This window comes from Pan troglodytes, chromosome 1, assembly GCF_028858775.2.
Source record: "Pan troglodytes isolate AG18354 chromosome 1, NHGRI_mPanTro3-v2.0_pri, whole genome shotgun sequence".
Classification (NCBI taxonomy): Eukaryota; Metazoa; Chordata; class Mammalia; order Primates; family Hominidae; genus Pan; species Pan troglodytes.
In genome coordinates, this window is record NC_072398.2 from 217,299,969 (window position 1) to 217,316,895 (window position 16,927).

Below are 16,927 nucleotides of genomic sequence, written 5' to 3' on the forward strand. Positions count from 1 at the left end.
CTAAATAAGACCAAGCTTATTAATAAATAAGCCCAAATCAATATTCGGTACTGATTTGCAATTCTCTGAAGAAAATGTGGGTGTAGGAACAGGTGGGTGGCAAAGCAGGGTGCAAGAAGACCATTTTGTGGGGGAAACCCTGACTGAGATAGAACAGATACAGGCAGATTCCCCCTTATTCACAACCTCCCCCACCTTCCAATGCTAGACGGGAGCTCTCCTCCTCACTACCTAAGAGAGAGAAATCAATACCTCCCTCCTCACCCTCTTGCCCCTGAAAAAACACAGCCTTTCATAGGTTTACAGATTTTTTCTTTATTGTCAGGCATCCCAGGAAGGAGAAAGACTCACACTGTCTTATCTCCTAATTGAAATCACCCCCGATGTTATCTGAACTCTGAGCTTGCAGATACATTGTTGCTATTGTTGGTATTTAAGAACCAGTGAAATTAACTGGTGTGTCCACCAATCCCATAATTCAAGGCTGGACACTATGATTATCAATAACCTTGTACTTCCATAAGAAATGTTTATACCTAAATGCCTCCTGCCAATGCCCATCTTTTCCTCTTGTAGGGATAAGAAAGGACCTACCGACTTTCCCTGAATTGGTGGACTTCATCCACCTGCGGGTACCAAGAAGAGAGGAGAAGAGGCAAACCTGCGAGCTCTGCTGCTTTGCAAAAACAAAAGGCAGCCCAAGGAGTAGCCTCGTACTTACTCTCTTTGGTCTCATGAAACATGTGTTTATTTTATGTTCTCCAGCTCACGGAAGTCCTTAACAGCTCTGCCATGATGCTACTTGGGGTGAACACAGGTCTTGTCACCGTGGATTTCTGCACACACAACAATTTTTGCAGCTCAGCATCCTAGCTCGGGCCTGTTCCACCACTTGAGAAGTTTATGACCCTTGAAAGGGAAGTACAGGCCCCACCATGCTTTAGTTTACCAAGGGACAAGATAATGGCAAAGGGTTCTTCTGCAATGCCCAGTTCATTTATCAGTGATCAATGCCTTCCCAAGAAAAGCTATAAAGTCTCTACTGGCTGCCATCTGGCTTTGACACGGCTCCAAGTTTCCGTTTCCAACTGCCAGTGTCCACAAAGGAACTTTTGTTTAAATTGGGGACAACCAGGATGGTACCACCTGACAAACTGGATTTTTAATGAACACTTAGGACCCAGGGGAATTAGCTATTTCGGCTGGAGCTTTCTTGACCAAAGAGCCGTCAAGGCCAAAGAGCCAAGCTTCAGCCTACAGCAATAGCTTTGTGCAAGAAAGCGTGGACTGCTTTGAAACCCCCTAGCTCTCTCATGACCTCTCTCATTACCCTCAAAAGCAAGTGGCTGGTCCTTCATGCTAGAGCAGGCAAGAGAGTCTTTCTAAACCACAAGACAATGTGTTGATGCTGCCTGTTTCTCATGGGCAGTCCAGCTTTCTGAATAACCCCAGCTACAGGCTTTCTGATGTAACTAAAAATAAACCACGTCTTCAGTATGAAACAAAGTCCAGGAATTCTGTTTCAAGTAGAAAAATGGACTGCCACAAAGTGGCTGGCACTTTCTTTAAATTATTAAGTTCCTGCAGGCCAGCTGACAGCAAATGTTCTCTTTGCCTTGTCATCTATTCCATCTCCTGCTACCACTGCTAATCGTATTATAAATTTGTGCACCAGTATTGCTGTCTTCAGACCCCAATAATTCTCAGAGAATCAGCTCTTGTTTAGGACAAGCACATTCTCTTTTTCTCTACGAACTACACAGGCTTATAACCTCACCCAACAGGGGCACAGGAAGTATCATCCAAGCCAAAAAAAATGTTGCGGTGGGAGAAGTTACTCCCAAACCCATCCAAAAATGTCTCATGGGGAGACTGAGCTTTCATGAGAAGCCAGTCTGAAGGTTGCCAGACTAATTCAGCCTTATGTTTCCCAGAAAATATTTTGAAACTGGGTACACATAGCATACATTTGGTTTGTTTGTGGAAGGGCTATTGGACCAGGAGATAACATCAGTGGCTCCAGGGACTGGGTTACCTTTAAAATTTCCTCCTGGATAAGAGAGCTTGGACCTGAGAGTGACAGAGACCAGATAATGCCAGCCTAGTTCATTCCAAGACCCCCCATCCCCACCCACCCAACACACACACACACAGCCTCATACACACCCCTCAAAGGCCTTGCCTCAAATCCTGTCACTCCTTCTGCCAGGCCTGGGCCCATACCCCTGGGCTGGGGTCTTCTCTACCACTTCCTGCTATTAAACTGAATTTAGGACCTAGCTCCCACCCTGCCAAGCATCCTGGCACAGTCCCCAGGGGCCACTCCACCTCACTATAGGGAGACATTCGCCAACTGATCCCTAATACTGGCTTGAGAGGCACAAAATGTGTTTCCAGCCTTCATTCGGACTCTAGTCCTGGAGGGGGTGCCCTGTGGTGCTGGAAGTTTCTATTGCATGGTGGAGATACCTTCTCAGGGGAAATCCAGCTGTAAAAACACTTTTCATCAAGGTTTTAGCCATTCACATTAACTGAAGACAGAGACACCACATCAAAAGAGGCAGGAACAAAAATCACCCACATAGATATTTCTTTTCTCTGAGCTAATGGAACAAGAAGCCCACCATAACCACTCCACGCATTACCTGGAGACACTGGGTATTTCACTTTGCAATGGCCTTTGCACAGGCGGGAAGCCTTACTTCCCGAAGAATCCCAACAAGCATGACACAGTCTCTTGGTCTGTTTGCCTGACTGTCGCTAGGAATGAAGATGTGCCTCAGAATGGAATTTTCAGGAATGCATTCGTCTCTCTCCCATGGTGGCGTCTGCAGCATAGCATGCTGTGTAATAATGGTCATTTCTGGTCCTGGCCCTGCTCTGGTTTTGGCCACACCCAGTTGGCACAGAGTGAGTCCCTGAGACAGTCCCAGGTGAATGTCTTGTCCAGTGTCTGAGGCAAAGGGGATAATAAGAAACAAACTTAAGGTCAGTTCTGGCTGTCAGAATGGAAGACACTAAAGGTCAAAGGAGGGCAGTAAACCAAGGTCGATCACACATATATAGAAGCCAAGAGACAAAGTTAGGCCAGAAGAACGGGAAGAGGCAGACTGGAAACCTGGGCCGGTCCAGCCCAGGCAGCAGCATCTTCTCAGCAGTAGTACAGCCTTTCTGCCCCACAGGGTTTTAGAAGCATCATTTCCTCACACTTATAAGCACCTACGCCTCAACATCTCCAACTCCTGCCTCTCCGAAAACGAAGCCCACCCCCAGGAGGCTCTGTATTTCTCTCTCCAGCCTGGAGGTTGTTTGCTCTATTTCTTTTTCAGGGAGTTAGTATGGTAGACTGAGGGGAAAGTCTATAAAACATTTGAAAATATAATAGGCATCCTTAGAAATACAAAACTGAACTCTTAAAGTAACAGAAATGTACTGTAGTGGGCTGAAAATGCCCCCTGCAAAAGACATTTATATCCTAATCCCTGGAACTTGTAAATGTTATGTTATTTGGGACAAGGGTCTCTTTTTTCAAATGATGTGATTGAAGCTAAGAATCTAGTAATGGGGAGATTAACCTGGATTATCCGAGTGGGCTCTAATTGCCATCACGAGCGTCCTTAGAAGAGAGAGTCAGAGGGAGATCACATACACAGATGAGAAGGAGGAGCTGGGTAACCATGGAGAGAGATTGGCACTCCCAGAAGGAACTCAGGTCTTTTGAGACCTTGATTTCAGTCCAGAGATACCGATTTTGGATTTCTGGCCTGCGGAACAATGAGATAATATGTTTCTGTCGTTTTAAGTCACCGAGGTTGTGGTAATTTGTTATAATGGCTATAGGAAATTAATACATCCACAAAACAAACTAACAAAAAAAAATTACAAAACTGAAAACCAGAGTGATAGCACACACTAAGATTTTGGCTGTTTGGAGGCAATTGCTTATCTTGTAAAATGAATGCTAGAGTTTTATTAGCCACATGGGATAGATGGCAAGGTTTTAGGTTATGCTGGGATAGAGGAATTAGAACTACAATACTTTCCACACACATATTCACACACCAGCTGTCTTAGAGGGCTCGTCATCAGGGAAGATGAGACTTGGATGTGGGTCCTGAACACAGGCACGGGGAGGTAAGAAAGCTTGTCTGTCTCAGTCTGAGTCCTGGATTGAGAGGGGTTGAGAGTGATCTCCCTTAATACCTCATTACTCCAAGCTTACCCTCATATGAGTTGGGGTTCAAATTTATACTACCTGGGAATGTATGGAAATATCCAGCCTGGAAATTAACATTACCTACGGTAATAATATCTCACAGATAAAATTCCTAGAATAAGCTCAAAATCCAATCTTGCAAAGTGCATGAGGTAATTAGCTATCTTAGACATGAGTCAACAGAAAAGCAGAAGAAATGTACTCAGGAGTGCCAGAATTGGATTATAAAATTCCTTTATCAGATAAGTATTAATTTTAAATGATTAAATAAATAAAACATATGATCAAGAGCAAGAGAGACAAAGATTATCTTAAAAAATAATACCTGGGAGATTTGAAAACTATTCAATGAGAACTTCTAGAGGTTAAAAAAAGACATTCAATGAAAAATGAATTGCCTGAGTTCAGCTGAAGATTAGACACAGCTAGAAAGAAAATTAATGAACCAGAAGATAGTTTTTAAAGTCGTTATCCAGAATGCAACAGAGAGACAAAGATGGAAAATATGAAAAAGAGTTCAAATTGAGAAGTCTAACACAAGTCACAAAGGAATTTCTAAAGGAGGGATAGAAAGAATGGGAATCAGTGTTCAAAGAAATAAGTAACTGAACATGAGTTACATGATTTGCATCTGAGATGCAAATCCTCAGATCTGAGAAGCACAAACCCCAGATAGGATAAATAAAATTAGATCTACCCCTAGCCACACTGTAGTGAAACTACAGAGCTTCCAGGACAAAGACTTTCAAAGCAAATCCATAGAAAAGAGAGATCACCTACAGAGAAATGACCCCAAAATCAAAGACCAACAGCAATAGTAGAAACCAGAAACAGAGGAACATCCTTTCCAAAATGTTGAGAGAAAATAACTCAACTTAGAAATCTATATCTAGCTGACATTATGCAGTAACAGTAGCCAAAATAAAACTAAACATTCTAGAGACCCAGCTGTGGAGGCTTTGCTGTAGCTTGTCCTGGCCTCCAGTGCAGATTGGTCCTGATCATGGATGATCATCTCAGCTGTGACTGGCCTGATCCCTACAACCCAACTTCTCCAACCTGGGAGTTCTCCCCGCAATACTTTCTGCTTAACAGGCCACAGGGTGTTGCCTATTAATGGAAGGGAGGAGGCGTGAGGGGTTCCCTTCCTGAGATACTATTCCTTTTCACCTGTCTTGGAAGTGGCTATTTCCTCTGTGCTGAGGAAGGTGCATGCTGGCCTCCAGCATCCCAGGGCACCTCCTCGCCCGGCCTTCTGCCTCTCCATCCTCTGCTCCCTTGCCCTAGTCCTTCTTTGGATCCCTCTACCCAGCCTTTCAGACAACTGCTCCATGTTAAGCACTGATGACATTGTAGACCCTGCCTCAGTCTCCAAATAGACCTTTCCACATTTCCTGACACATTTCTGAGTCTACCATGTCTCTGTGCGGAGTGGTTCATGCCTCTCTAGAGCTCACATCCCTTCCTGGAGACCTGTTGCTTCTGGTGCTCCTGACTGGGGCTGCAGTCACCCAGGGACTCAGAGGGACCCACCACGTACATTCCTTTTTAGATTCACTTCTCACCATGGAATCAAGGTCAAAACTTTTGTCTTTTCAAGTAGCCAAGAGCACCGCCCTCTTAGAGCTGCTCAAAATCTCTTTAAGTCTCTCCCCGGCAGTGGCCGTCTTCCTCCTGCCCATCACTCCTCTAATTCCCTAGACTGGCAGAGATGAAAACATCCTCCTCCCTTTTTCCCTTTACTCCTGTCCCCAAACCAGTTCTTTCTTTAAGTGACCTAACTCGTCTTCACTATATGTAACTGGTAATGGCTTTGGGGAGATCAAAGAGAAGACTTCAAGTTTCAGGAAGTCCAGCCAAGTGGAATCTAGCCTGGCCACTCAGCCGCCATCATGACATTGTCTTTGTCCTTCGATGGGAGTCCCCCACTGGCTGTCCTTCCCTTTGGGGTCCGAGGCTGAGTCTCCCTCCTAGCCACACTGGCACTAGACCCTGTAAATGACAACAAAAGGTAAATGCAGGCACTAAAGAGGATGCTTGATATAAAGGGCCGACAAAAACGCAGTTACTTTTCAGATGAAAGTCCAGACTCCATGTGTGTTTCATCTAGCTCATTCCTTACATACTTAGAAAACAGATGTGATCTGAATTGGTCAAGGAACTAATGTCCAAAAGAAAAATGTGGTCCAAGACCATAAAACCACAAGTGGGTTCTTCATCAAGGTCTGAACATCATCGCCCAGAGAGATGGGTGGCTGGGAATGCCAGTACATCATTAGTATATAATTTTATATTTTCAAAGCATTTTACAGCAAGACTTTTATAATCTTGCCTACTCCAAACATCACATTGTCAGTGTTAAGACTTCAAATAATCCCTGTTGCTTTGGGGTTTCCCACTGACCCATGTGGAAACCCACCTCATTTGCTTCTTGCCTTGTGGTTCCCATCACGGGCTGAGCCTTACTCACCCATGGCCATATCATGGGGACCATCATGGAGGTTTTGTTAAACCTACAGCCATTACATTTTATTCAGGAAGAATGGGAGGGAAAGCTTGTCTGTTTAAGAGCTTTTTCCTCAATTTATTTACTTATGTATTTTGATTAATACATAATAGTTCATATTTTGAGGGTGCATGTGATATTTCATTACATTCATATAATGTGTAATGATCAAATCAGGGTAATAGGGAGAAATATTCATCATCTCAAACATTTTTCTTTATGCTAGGAACATTCCCATTCTTCTCCTCTAGGTATTTTGAAATACACAATTAATTACAGTCACCCTCCAGAGCTATCAAACACTAGATCGTATTCCTTCTATCTACCTGTATTTTTGCACCCATTCATCAGCCTCTTTTTATTCCCCCTCTTCCCTGTCTCCCTTCCTGCCTCTGGTAGCCGCCAGGGTTTGGGAACACAAGTGATAAAAATCAACTCTTAAAGTTGTTTGGAAGCTGGTTTAGATATCCACATCAGGCCTAATGAAAACAGCCTGCATGAAGTTAAGCTGGTTGACTACACATGTCCAAGAATGAGACCAACTCTAAATGCTAAGTATATACCCCCTACACCCTGGAGAAGACAAAGCACCTTCACAGTCCCACTCCTTATGGACTTTTGGTATCATGGAAGCCAGTTTCAAAGGAGGAAACCCTCTGGTCATTTAATCCCAGCACTTTCAGAAGAAAGAACCAAGGGTAAAGAAGGATCGCCAAGTTATTCTCCCACAAATGGGCCATTTTTCTTCTTTCTCAAAAACAGCCCCCATTGTCTCACCAAATCCAGAGACATCCCTCTTGCCTTGTGGTGCCACCATCAAGGGCAGAGAGCCAGCTCTGTGGCTGACCACCCCGGGGCTGCCTGGGGCTGTGTGTATCAGTAATTCAGCTAAGGCCTTCCCTTTCTGCACTGGATAATCTCGGGTCCAAAACTGAAATGCCTCAGAGCCTTGGGGCTATGTGTTTCTTATCCACATCCCCTGCCAGGCCTTCAGGAACCCATGACCAAGGAAAGGGAGCAAACATCAGTAGCACAAGTAAAGCACCTTTATCACAATCCTAGTGCATACTTCATCGTACAACAAGCTAGGCAAGGATGCGAGAAGCTGACAGCTGGAGAGACACATGTGTTCACACGTGGCAGAACTCAGATGCCTGTCAAACAGTGGATATCTCACACACAAGGGTGAAACAAGAGCAAAAGATTAAGAGTATCGCTGATGCCGGTAGCAGCTTTTAAGCTGGCATGGGAAACCTGCTAACTAGAACTGAACGCTTAAACCAGAGCTTGTAACCTGGTGGCCCACTGGCAGGACACAGCTGGAGAGTTTCCCCTCTGGAATTTTAAACCTTTCATTGGTAATACACATCCACAAATTGGAGGGCTTAATAGGAACATTGGGACTCCAGGTTTCTCTTGGAAAACATGATCTGGCAACACTGGAAATCCTAATAGAATCTCTGAGAAGTGGCACCCAGCTCACCTGACCTGTCCGGCCCCTTGTTTCAGACCAAATATCCGCTTCTTCCCGCGACTGTCTTTTTAACCTTAAACTGCTTCCTCCGGGATCAGATGATCCACATTTTGTTTAAGTAATATTGGAAGTTTATTTACTCAGCTGCCTCTTATTAAGGGTGACCGTATGATTTAACATGCAAACAAAGACATGCTTGAGAATGAACGTTGATACTGTTAATTATACCAGCAAGAGACACACAAACCCCAGGCAAACTCGGTCCAATGAGGGCCCTTCTTTAAACATCCTTTTGTGATTGGAGGGGAGGGGGGGTGGCTGTTTTTATAACCGGTTGGTTCTTGGCCTTGGGAATCAAGAAAAGAAAAAATGTTGAGGTTTTTTTTTTGTTTGTTTGTTTTTTGTTTTCAATGATTAGCCAAGGAAAACAAGTAGCAACTTTTTTACTTGTCAGGAAGACATGACCAGAAGGAATGTTTTAATCCTAGTGTTATTAAACTTCCTCTCATTAAACAAAATACAGCAATTGCACTAATAACAAATAGTAATAGTTACAGCAAATGTTGATCTACTATAGCATTCTGTGTCAGGCACTGTGAGAAACATTTTACACATAGTGACTCATTGTCAGACTCATCACAACCCTACGAAGTAGTAAACTATTATTCTCCTTATGCAAATGAGAAAAATGTGGCACAGAGAGGTTAAGGTACTTGCCCAAGGTCACACAGCTAGTGAACAGCAGAAGTGGAATTTGAACCCAAGCCATGGAGCTCTTAAGTCCATACTAAAAATCACATGCCCCTGCCTCTGACAAATAGGTCTCTGGAGAAATAAGACTACTTCCGATGTAGTGATGTGGGAGGCCCGTGCTGCTCACAAGCTGAGACCACTGTGTACGCTGCTTACTCCAAGGCTATGAGGACCCCACTTCACCCTGTTGCTTTTTCCTCAAGAAAATAAGGAACTTGTAGGAACTTCTTGAGGTCAAGCAGTGGTCCAAGGGGCATCATCGACAGTAAGTGCTTGCACCACCAGCTGCATGAGTCCCAAGGAGATCACCAGGGGCTGGTAGGGGATACTCTACCTTGGGGCTGAGGGTGAGGGATTGGGCAGGGAGGGGCTGCTGGAGGAAAGGAATGAAATCCTGACTCCCACCTCTTTGTCCATTGTGCCTCACATGTGTCTCTTTCCCTTTAAGGCCTGGAGTTCAGAGTACTCAGTCTGATCAGCCCAAGGGACTATTGGAATAAGTTGTTTTCCCCACTGACCTGGAATCCAGGTCGAGGCAAACTTGAGGACTATCAAGAAGAATTAGTCTTAAGAAAGAGAATGAACATAACCACAATTTTGCTTTGCCAGATTCCACTAACACCATTTCATCATGCTAACAGCTACTCATAAGGATGACAGCCGCCCCATAAAATGACTAATGATATGGTCTAAAACAGATGCGTCAATATCTTACTGATGAAAGCTGCTACATTGTCAGCACCATATGAGGCACAGAGGGTCCAAAGACAACCAAGATAGGCCGGGCACACTTTGGGAGGCCGAGGCAGGCAGATCACCTGAGGTCAGGAGTTCGAGACCAGACTGACCAACATGGTGAAACCCCATCTCTACTAAAAATACAAAAATTAGCTGGGCATGGTGGCACATACCTGTAATCCCAGCTACTCAGGAGGCTGAGGCACAAGAATCACTTGAACCCAGGAGGCGGAGGTTGCAGTGAGCTGAGATCGCACCACTGCACTCCAGCCTGGGCGACAGTGCGAGACTCCACCTCAAAAAAAAAAAAAAAGGACAACCAAGATAACAGTTGTTGACCTCAGGAAGCTTAGAGTCTAACACAGAAGACATCAATGAACAGAAATCACAACCCAACATAACATGTTATGAGGAGTGACTGTCACCCCAGTGTTAACAGATTCCGCATTCATTCAACAAACAGTCATTTGCTGGCACAGATGTTCAGCAACATTTCTGGAGATTAATTTCTGGAGGAGAGTCTGGAAGGAAGAACAGGAATAAATAGGGACTTCAGATCCAGATGGCTTGAATTTGAATCCTGGCCCAACTACTAACTAGTTAAGAGAAATATTTCTCTTTACGGGCCTCGAGTTTTCTCATCTATAAAATGGGGATGATTTCACTTGCCTTCTGAGGATGCAACAAGGTGAAACAAGGTAATATGTAAAGAATGTAGCACAATAACCATCCCAGAATAAGTACCCAATAAGTGCCACCTATGGTTGTGCCCAATTGCCAGCAGTTCGCCATGGCGAATCTTTTTCTGGAATGTCAGAACACACTGTTTCCACTGGAGAAACAGCCAGGCAAGAAACAGGTCCTACACACCACCCCTCAGGGATCTACAAGAAAACCTTAACGCTGTGCTCCCATTCCCATGGACGGAATGACAGGAAGTGTGTGCTTGCTTCTTTGCTCATCTTCGTCTGTTTAACTTTTGCAAAAGTCCCCAATGTGCACAGCTCACCACAGATGCCATAAATGTTAGTTCCCTTGCCCTCTTAGTTATAAATGTGGGAAGTGGCTTCCAAATGTAGATAGGCTTCATATTCAGAAGGACCCCTATATTGTTTAAAAGGCAGGGAAAGGGGTTCAGCTGGCAGCCTTCAGAAAGAGCATGATAATAGGTACCAGTCTGACAGATGAGAGAGACAGACAGACAGGCATGGCTTGCACATGTCTGAGTTTCTGCATGGTGTGGTGCAGGGGACCAATCCCTCACTAATCATGCAAACGAGGAGCCTTGCAGGTGGCATCAGAGCTGCAGCCCAGGAACAGTGCCAAGCAGCAGCAGTCCAGGTGCTGAAGTCCTGTCACCTTCCTGTCCTCATCTCCCTTCCACCCTCCACGAGCTGGGCCTGGATTCATGCAGTGTCAGCAGGACATATTAGATAAAATGACTTTAGTTGTTCGGGTCAAGCAAGGTAACTGCGGAAATGCTTTCTGCCCACATGAAACGGGTTGGAAATCAACTTCCGTAACACACGCGCAACTTAGCAAGTCAGAACTTGGCACAATAGATGAAGTCCTCACCAGCTATGGTCTGCAAGCTGGGGGTCACCCAACCAATAGACTGCCAGGCCAGGGGATGGGGCGACAGCCCTCTGCAGAGACGCAGCCAAATGCCAGGTCAGGGGGTAGAGGGTGTCCAGTTAAACATTTTGGGAACCCAGGAGAATATAGACAAGGGAACTTGTCCAGCTGCACTGAGACCACAAGAATACCAGCTTGAGTCTGTACTGCCTATCCCCTCGGAGGTCCCCCCAACATCCTCAGATGTTGGACACAGCTGAACCCCTGTATGTTTCTGAATATTACGATATCAGCAGATACCCTGCCTGGGAGTGTGGCCTTAAGCTCCCACCTGAAGGAGGTCAGGCGGCACGAATGGACAGTGGCAGCCTCCACTGGTCATGCCTGCCTGGCCAGACCAACTTCTTACCTACCATTTTGGGCTATAGCAGGGGCAAAGGCAAGTAAAAGAAATTTGGGTGGGGGGTTAGAAACAGAAGAGGATGAACTTCCTCACAGGACTATTAAGTGGGATGAAGGACCTGGAGAGGGAGGAAGGTGGGCAACAGCATCAAAGCCACTGCAAGATCCAAAATGCTGCTCTCTCCTCCAAATCCTTGAGCGAGACAAGACACATTTTTAAAAACCCTTTGCAGAAGCTGTGGAATTGCCTTTTTTGAGCACAGCCTTTGGGGTTGGGCTGCCTGAAGTTTAAATCCCAACTCTGCCAACATGGAAATCTCACTGGTTAACTAGGGAATGCTCCATCCACCCTGCAGGGTGGCATGAAAATGAGGCAGATGTGAGTTTGTCTAGTGCAGGTGCTATAGATTTGGGCACATGCTGAGAACTCTGTTCTTGCCAGGACTTTCAGATCTATTCTAAAAGCTTCCTGAAGCAACCCCTACATACATGTGTGAGCCTGAGAGTGTGGCCTCGTGTGTGGATGGTGGAAGAGAACATGAGAAAACCACAGCACCATGTAGCATCAAGGGTACCAGCAGATAAGCATCTTTCAGAGCCACACTCTCAGGCTTGATCCCTTTCACGTTGTGCCACATAAATTCTGTCTAACCCCATTCTGTGCTTCCTATGCTGGTCTAGGGGAGGGGTCAGCAAAGTTTTTGTTTTTTCTGCAAGGAGCCAGATAATAAGTATTATTGGCTTTGTGGTTCACATGGTTTCACTCATGACTACTTGACTCTGCCACTGTAGCACAAAAGCAGCCGCAGACAAAATGTACATAAATGGGCATGGCTGTGTGCCAATAAAACTTTATTTACAAAAGCAAGTAGTGGGCCAGATTTGGCCCCAGGGATGTAGCTTGCCAACCTTTGGTTTGAAGCTCACACAGCCAGCAACAGCCAAACTGGGACTAAATGAGAAAGAACCACATGCTCTTCCCATGGCCCCACCAGACCTTCATGCTCCCACTACTGCTAATTGGGTCAAAGCTTTTATTGGTCTCATCTGTGCCCAATTTTGCCCTGCCTCCAAGAAACCTATCTCTGCTGCCCCACTAAATCCCAGGCGCCCTTTAGTGCTCAACCCCCTCCCATCCCCACCTCTTTAAGCATCCTTTCTGCTCCATTTCTGGAAATCAACTTTTTCTCCTAAGACATGAGATACTTACAGATATAAAAGATTAGCCCCAGTTGTCACCAGGGACTATGCAATTTAGAGGTTAAAGGCAAAGGCCTGAGCCTCAGACCAAGGCTTTCCTTCCCAAATGGTGTGAAGGTGGGCATGCGGGCAACCCCTGTGTATTACCTTTGCCTATGGAAATTGGGTAGGATTTTTAAAAATTACAGGAGCCTGGCATGGTTGCTCACTCCTATAATCCCAGCATTTGGGGAGGCTGAGACAGAAGGATCGCTTGAGCCCAGGAGTTCAAGACCAGCCTGGGCAACATAACGAGACATCATCTCTACAAAAAAAATTAAAAAATTAACCTGGAATTGTGGTACATGCCTGTGGTCCCAGCTACTTGAGAGACTGAGATGGGAGGATCACTTGAGCCTAGGAGGTCAAGGCTGCAGTGAGCTATGATCATGCCACTGCACTACAGCCTGGCCCACCATTTGCTTTTGCAAATAAAGTTCTATTGGCACACAGCCATGCCCATTCGTATGCACTTTGTCTGTGGCTGCGTTCATGCTACAGTGGTAGAGCCAAGCAGTCATGAGCGAAAACTTGTAGACTATAAAGCCAACAATATTTATCATCTGGCTTTTTGCAAAAGAAACAAAACCTTTGTCAACCCCTGCCCTAGACCAGCATAGGTAGCAGGAGGCAGAGGTGGGAGGACCACTTGAGCCTAGGAGGTTGAGGTTGCAGTGAGCTATGATCATGCCACTGTACTGCAGCCTGGGTGACAAAGCAAGACCCTGTCTCAAAAAATAAAAAATAAAAAAATTATGAAAATTACAGGAGATAGTTTATGTAAAACGTATAAGAAGGGTTGTTCAGGAAATGGTATCATTGAAAAGTCACGTTTTGTGTAATTCTCTTTTCCTCAATATGCTTTATGTCTACACCAGTGAGACCAAAATCTCCAGGAGTATGAGCCGTAACTTACTCTCCAGATCCTGGGGTTCCTGGCACTGTGCACAGTACATAGTAGGTACTCGGTGAGTACGTGGGATCTGTAGCTACCTCTCACTTGGGAACATATGTGATTCACCCAGCTGTAAACCCCTAGAGTCTGCGAATCATTTTCACATACATTTAAGATCTCATTTGTGATACTTGCTGGACTGTAAATGGCTGGCTGGAGACGTATCAGTGTTGGTCTCCATCCCTTTCGCGTCCTAATTGAGTGAGCTCTTTTGACTTAAGGTTAATGATTCCTCTTTGCGTTTCTTCAGGGAGAGTGTTCTCCCTGGAGACTGCTGGTCATTATTATTCCATGTTGCATTGCTCTCTTGACATAAAGGATGTTTTTTTAAAAAAGAGGCAGAGGATTTCATGGCCTGATTTAGGCCTGGGTGCTTCTAAAAGAATGTGAATGAAGCCTCAGGGGAGGTACTTTAGAAATCCGACGTGCCTTCCCACAGGATCCTCAGAGAAGTAGAAAGGCAAGGCAAGGGAACCTCAGTCCAGGAAAGCTTCTGAGCCCTCCTACCTAATCCATTCCAGATAAAATATTCCACAGATGTATGGAGTGGGAGATTTTCAACCTTCTGGACAAACCAAAATCAAGTTAGGAGTGCAGTGGGTGGCAAAGGGTGTGTGTTCAATGCTTCCATCGTCTACTACCAAAGGCAGCTATGCCCCTCCCTGCAAACAGAGACGCCTTGACTGACCCATAGAAGGATGTTTTCACATATTAACTTAATTAATCTTTGCAATGACCTTATGGAGTGCCTAGTAGCGCCATTTTACAAAAGAGGAAACTGAGGCATACAGAGGCTAAGTAACTTGCCTGAGATCACACAGTTTTTAATAAGTGAAACTGGGACCCCAACCCAGCAGTCAGCTCCAGAGCCCTCACTCACCCACTCCACGAGCTGCCTCTCTGTGCAGACACATCCAGTTTTAGAAACCAGCTCCAGTGTGTCCTCTCCACCAAGCTGTGCTCCTCTGAGCTCACAGAATCTCAGGCCTGGATGGACCCAGCAGCCCTGAATCCAGTTCTCTTGTTTTGCAGCAGGGGACGGATACCCCAGGAAGGGGGGTGCAGTCTGCAGTTTCCAAGGTCATGCAACTACCCAATGAAAGCAGCAACACTGACTCAGGCCCCCAGACTCCTAATACAGTGCTCGTCTCACCATCTTCCTGAGACTCACAGCCAAAATGCACAATTAACCCTATAACACCCAGGAAAACATTGGAGGAATGTGTGGTTGTTTTCCCAGTGAGAATTAACGCCAAAAAAGTCGAGAAACAGGCATCCTATTTCATATGTGACTCCAACCCAATCATAAGCATGTCTCAAGCACCACTTGTGAGTTTGAGCACGGTGACTATTTGCACCAAGCCATCCATCCTCACCTTTTTTTTTTTTTATGTGACCACATGTGCATCCTAGCAAGATGGCTAGCTTGGGTTATAAGGCCCACAGCCCATGCCAATCTTTCCCTTCTGTATAAAACGTGAGCCATTTGGAAGACAAATTCATGAGCACAGACTAATGAGGAATCCCCACAACCAAGTCAAAGCCTGGGAGAGGCTGCTCAGAGCAGACACTTATAAGCATGGAAGTTACTCCAGCAGAGGCTGGTGGGGCATAGATTAAACATAACTCTTAGGAGCAGAGAGACGCAAGCTGACAAAGGCAACCAGGCTACGACTGGCACCTGGCCTCAAAAGATGGCCACAGCATGGCATCATCAGATCCATCCTGACGCACCCTCCTTCACCCCCCAGCTAGCCACAGAGAAAATCGATGACGAAGGACAAACAAGGCCCCTCACTCATTGCAAAAGCAGCGCGTTGTCTCATGGCAAGTCCTAAAAACTTTATCTTTTACAGTGATAAATGCCAGGCAAACATTTCACTAGCTAGTTAAGTCTTACATCCCAAATTATATCAAGAAAGAGATGAGGTAGACTGACAGACACACAGACACACACAGACCGCTGTTTTTGGGGACCCGGGATAACGCTCCACTTCCCATTCTCTGGGCACATGACACACGACGCAATTCCTACCTGCTTGCATAAGTTGGCACTGCTGACCAAAGACGTGGGAGAAGGTGACGGGGCCTGTGGCAGAATTGGATGTCGCCAGCGTGGATTCCATGGCTCTTTTGGGGTCTTTGGTGTTGGTCATGTGGCAGCGTCCAGACCCTTGGAGTGTCAGAGCAAAGGATGCCGTCGCTGGCCCAGGAACTGCAGATCTGAGGCTACTTATCACTTCCAAGAAAATGTCCCCGCCCCCAAAGTTTATAGTGTTTCTTCCTTTCGCCACCCTTTCCTTGCAGTTTTTCTCAAACACCAGTCAAGTAAAAAATGAAACCCTATAAGCCTTGGCAAATCTTGCACAGCAGCAGTTCCATGCAAAAGAAAAATCTAAGTTTCCCCCTAACCAGGAGTCGTTGCTTCTTGACCCGGAAGGGTGGCTGGAACTTGCCCCCCGGCCCGGGGCTGCTTCTCCTGGGGTCACCTGGAAGGGGCAGGGTCTCCGGGAGCAGCTCAGCCCCGGCTGCGTTGCAGCACCAGCTGCCGGCAAAGCGCTGCCCAGGCCCCGCGGCGTCTCAGTCCAGGGAGGCAGGCAGGGCGCGAGGCTGCCCCAGGGTCCCCGGGGAGCTGGCCTTGCTGGCGCCGCCCCGCTGCCTGCAGCGCCGACCCTGGGCTCCCGCGTCCCCGCGCGAGCGCCGCGGTCCCAGGTCCTGCACGCGCCAGGCGTCCGGCTGCTGCCAAAGGGAGAGCGCGGGAGGCGGGCGGCACGGGCGCCGTGCAGCTCCGGACCCGCAGGCGTCTCCGGCTCATCCTCCACTCCGGACGCCTAGGCCCTGCCGCTCCCCACTCCTCGCGGGGCAGCAGGGAGGGACTGAGACCTGCTGCAGCGGCCCCCAGCCCGCGCCGCCACCCCGGTGCGGCGATGCAAAGGGGGCAGTTCCTGGGAGATATTCTGGATGCGGAGGGAAGTGCTAACTCAGCCCAGCAGGCTCCAGGGCTGCTGTAACCTCTTCCTGCCCACAGCCAAGGAAGTGCCAGGCACGGGAGACCTGACTGCCTGCGAT

At 46.6% G+C, this 16,927-nt stretch overlaps 1 protein-coding gene across 3 annotated transcripts in view; it reads right to left on the reverse strand.

Annotated features, from left to right (window-relative positions):
• The window catches only part of KAZN (kazrin, periplakin interacting protein), a 1,230,044-nt gene extending 1,213,863 nt beyond the window's left edge, over positions 1 to 16,181 (reverse strand). The window contains exon 1 of one of the 3 annotated variants that reach the window (XM_513047.8): positions 15,894 to 16,111. In XM_513047.8, coding sequence (XP_513047.3) covers positions 15,894 to 16,014 — 121 coding nt within the window. In that variant the 5' untranslated portion in view covers positions 16,015 to 16,111. Of the gene's footprint in view, positions 1 to 15,893 lie in introns of all 3 variants that reach the window. The other 2 variants (XM_016936358.4, XM_063785909.1) reach the window with 2 other exon arrangements.
• Positions 16,182 to 16,927: the final 746 nt, after the last annotated feature.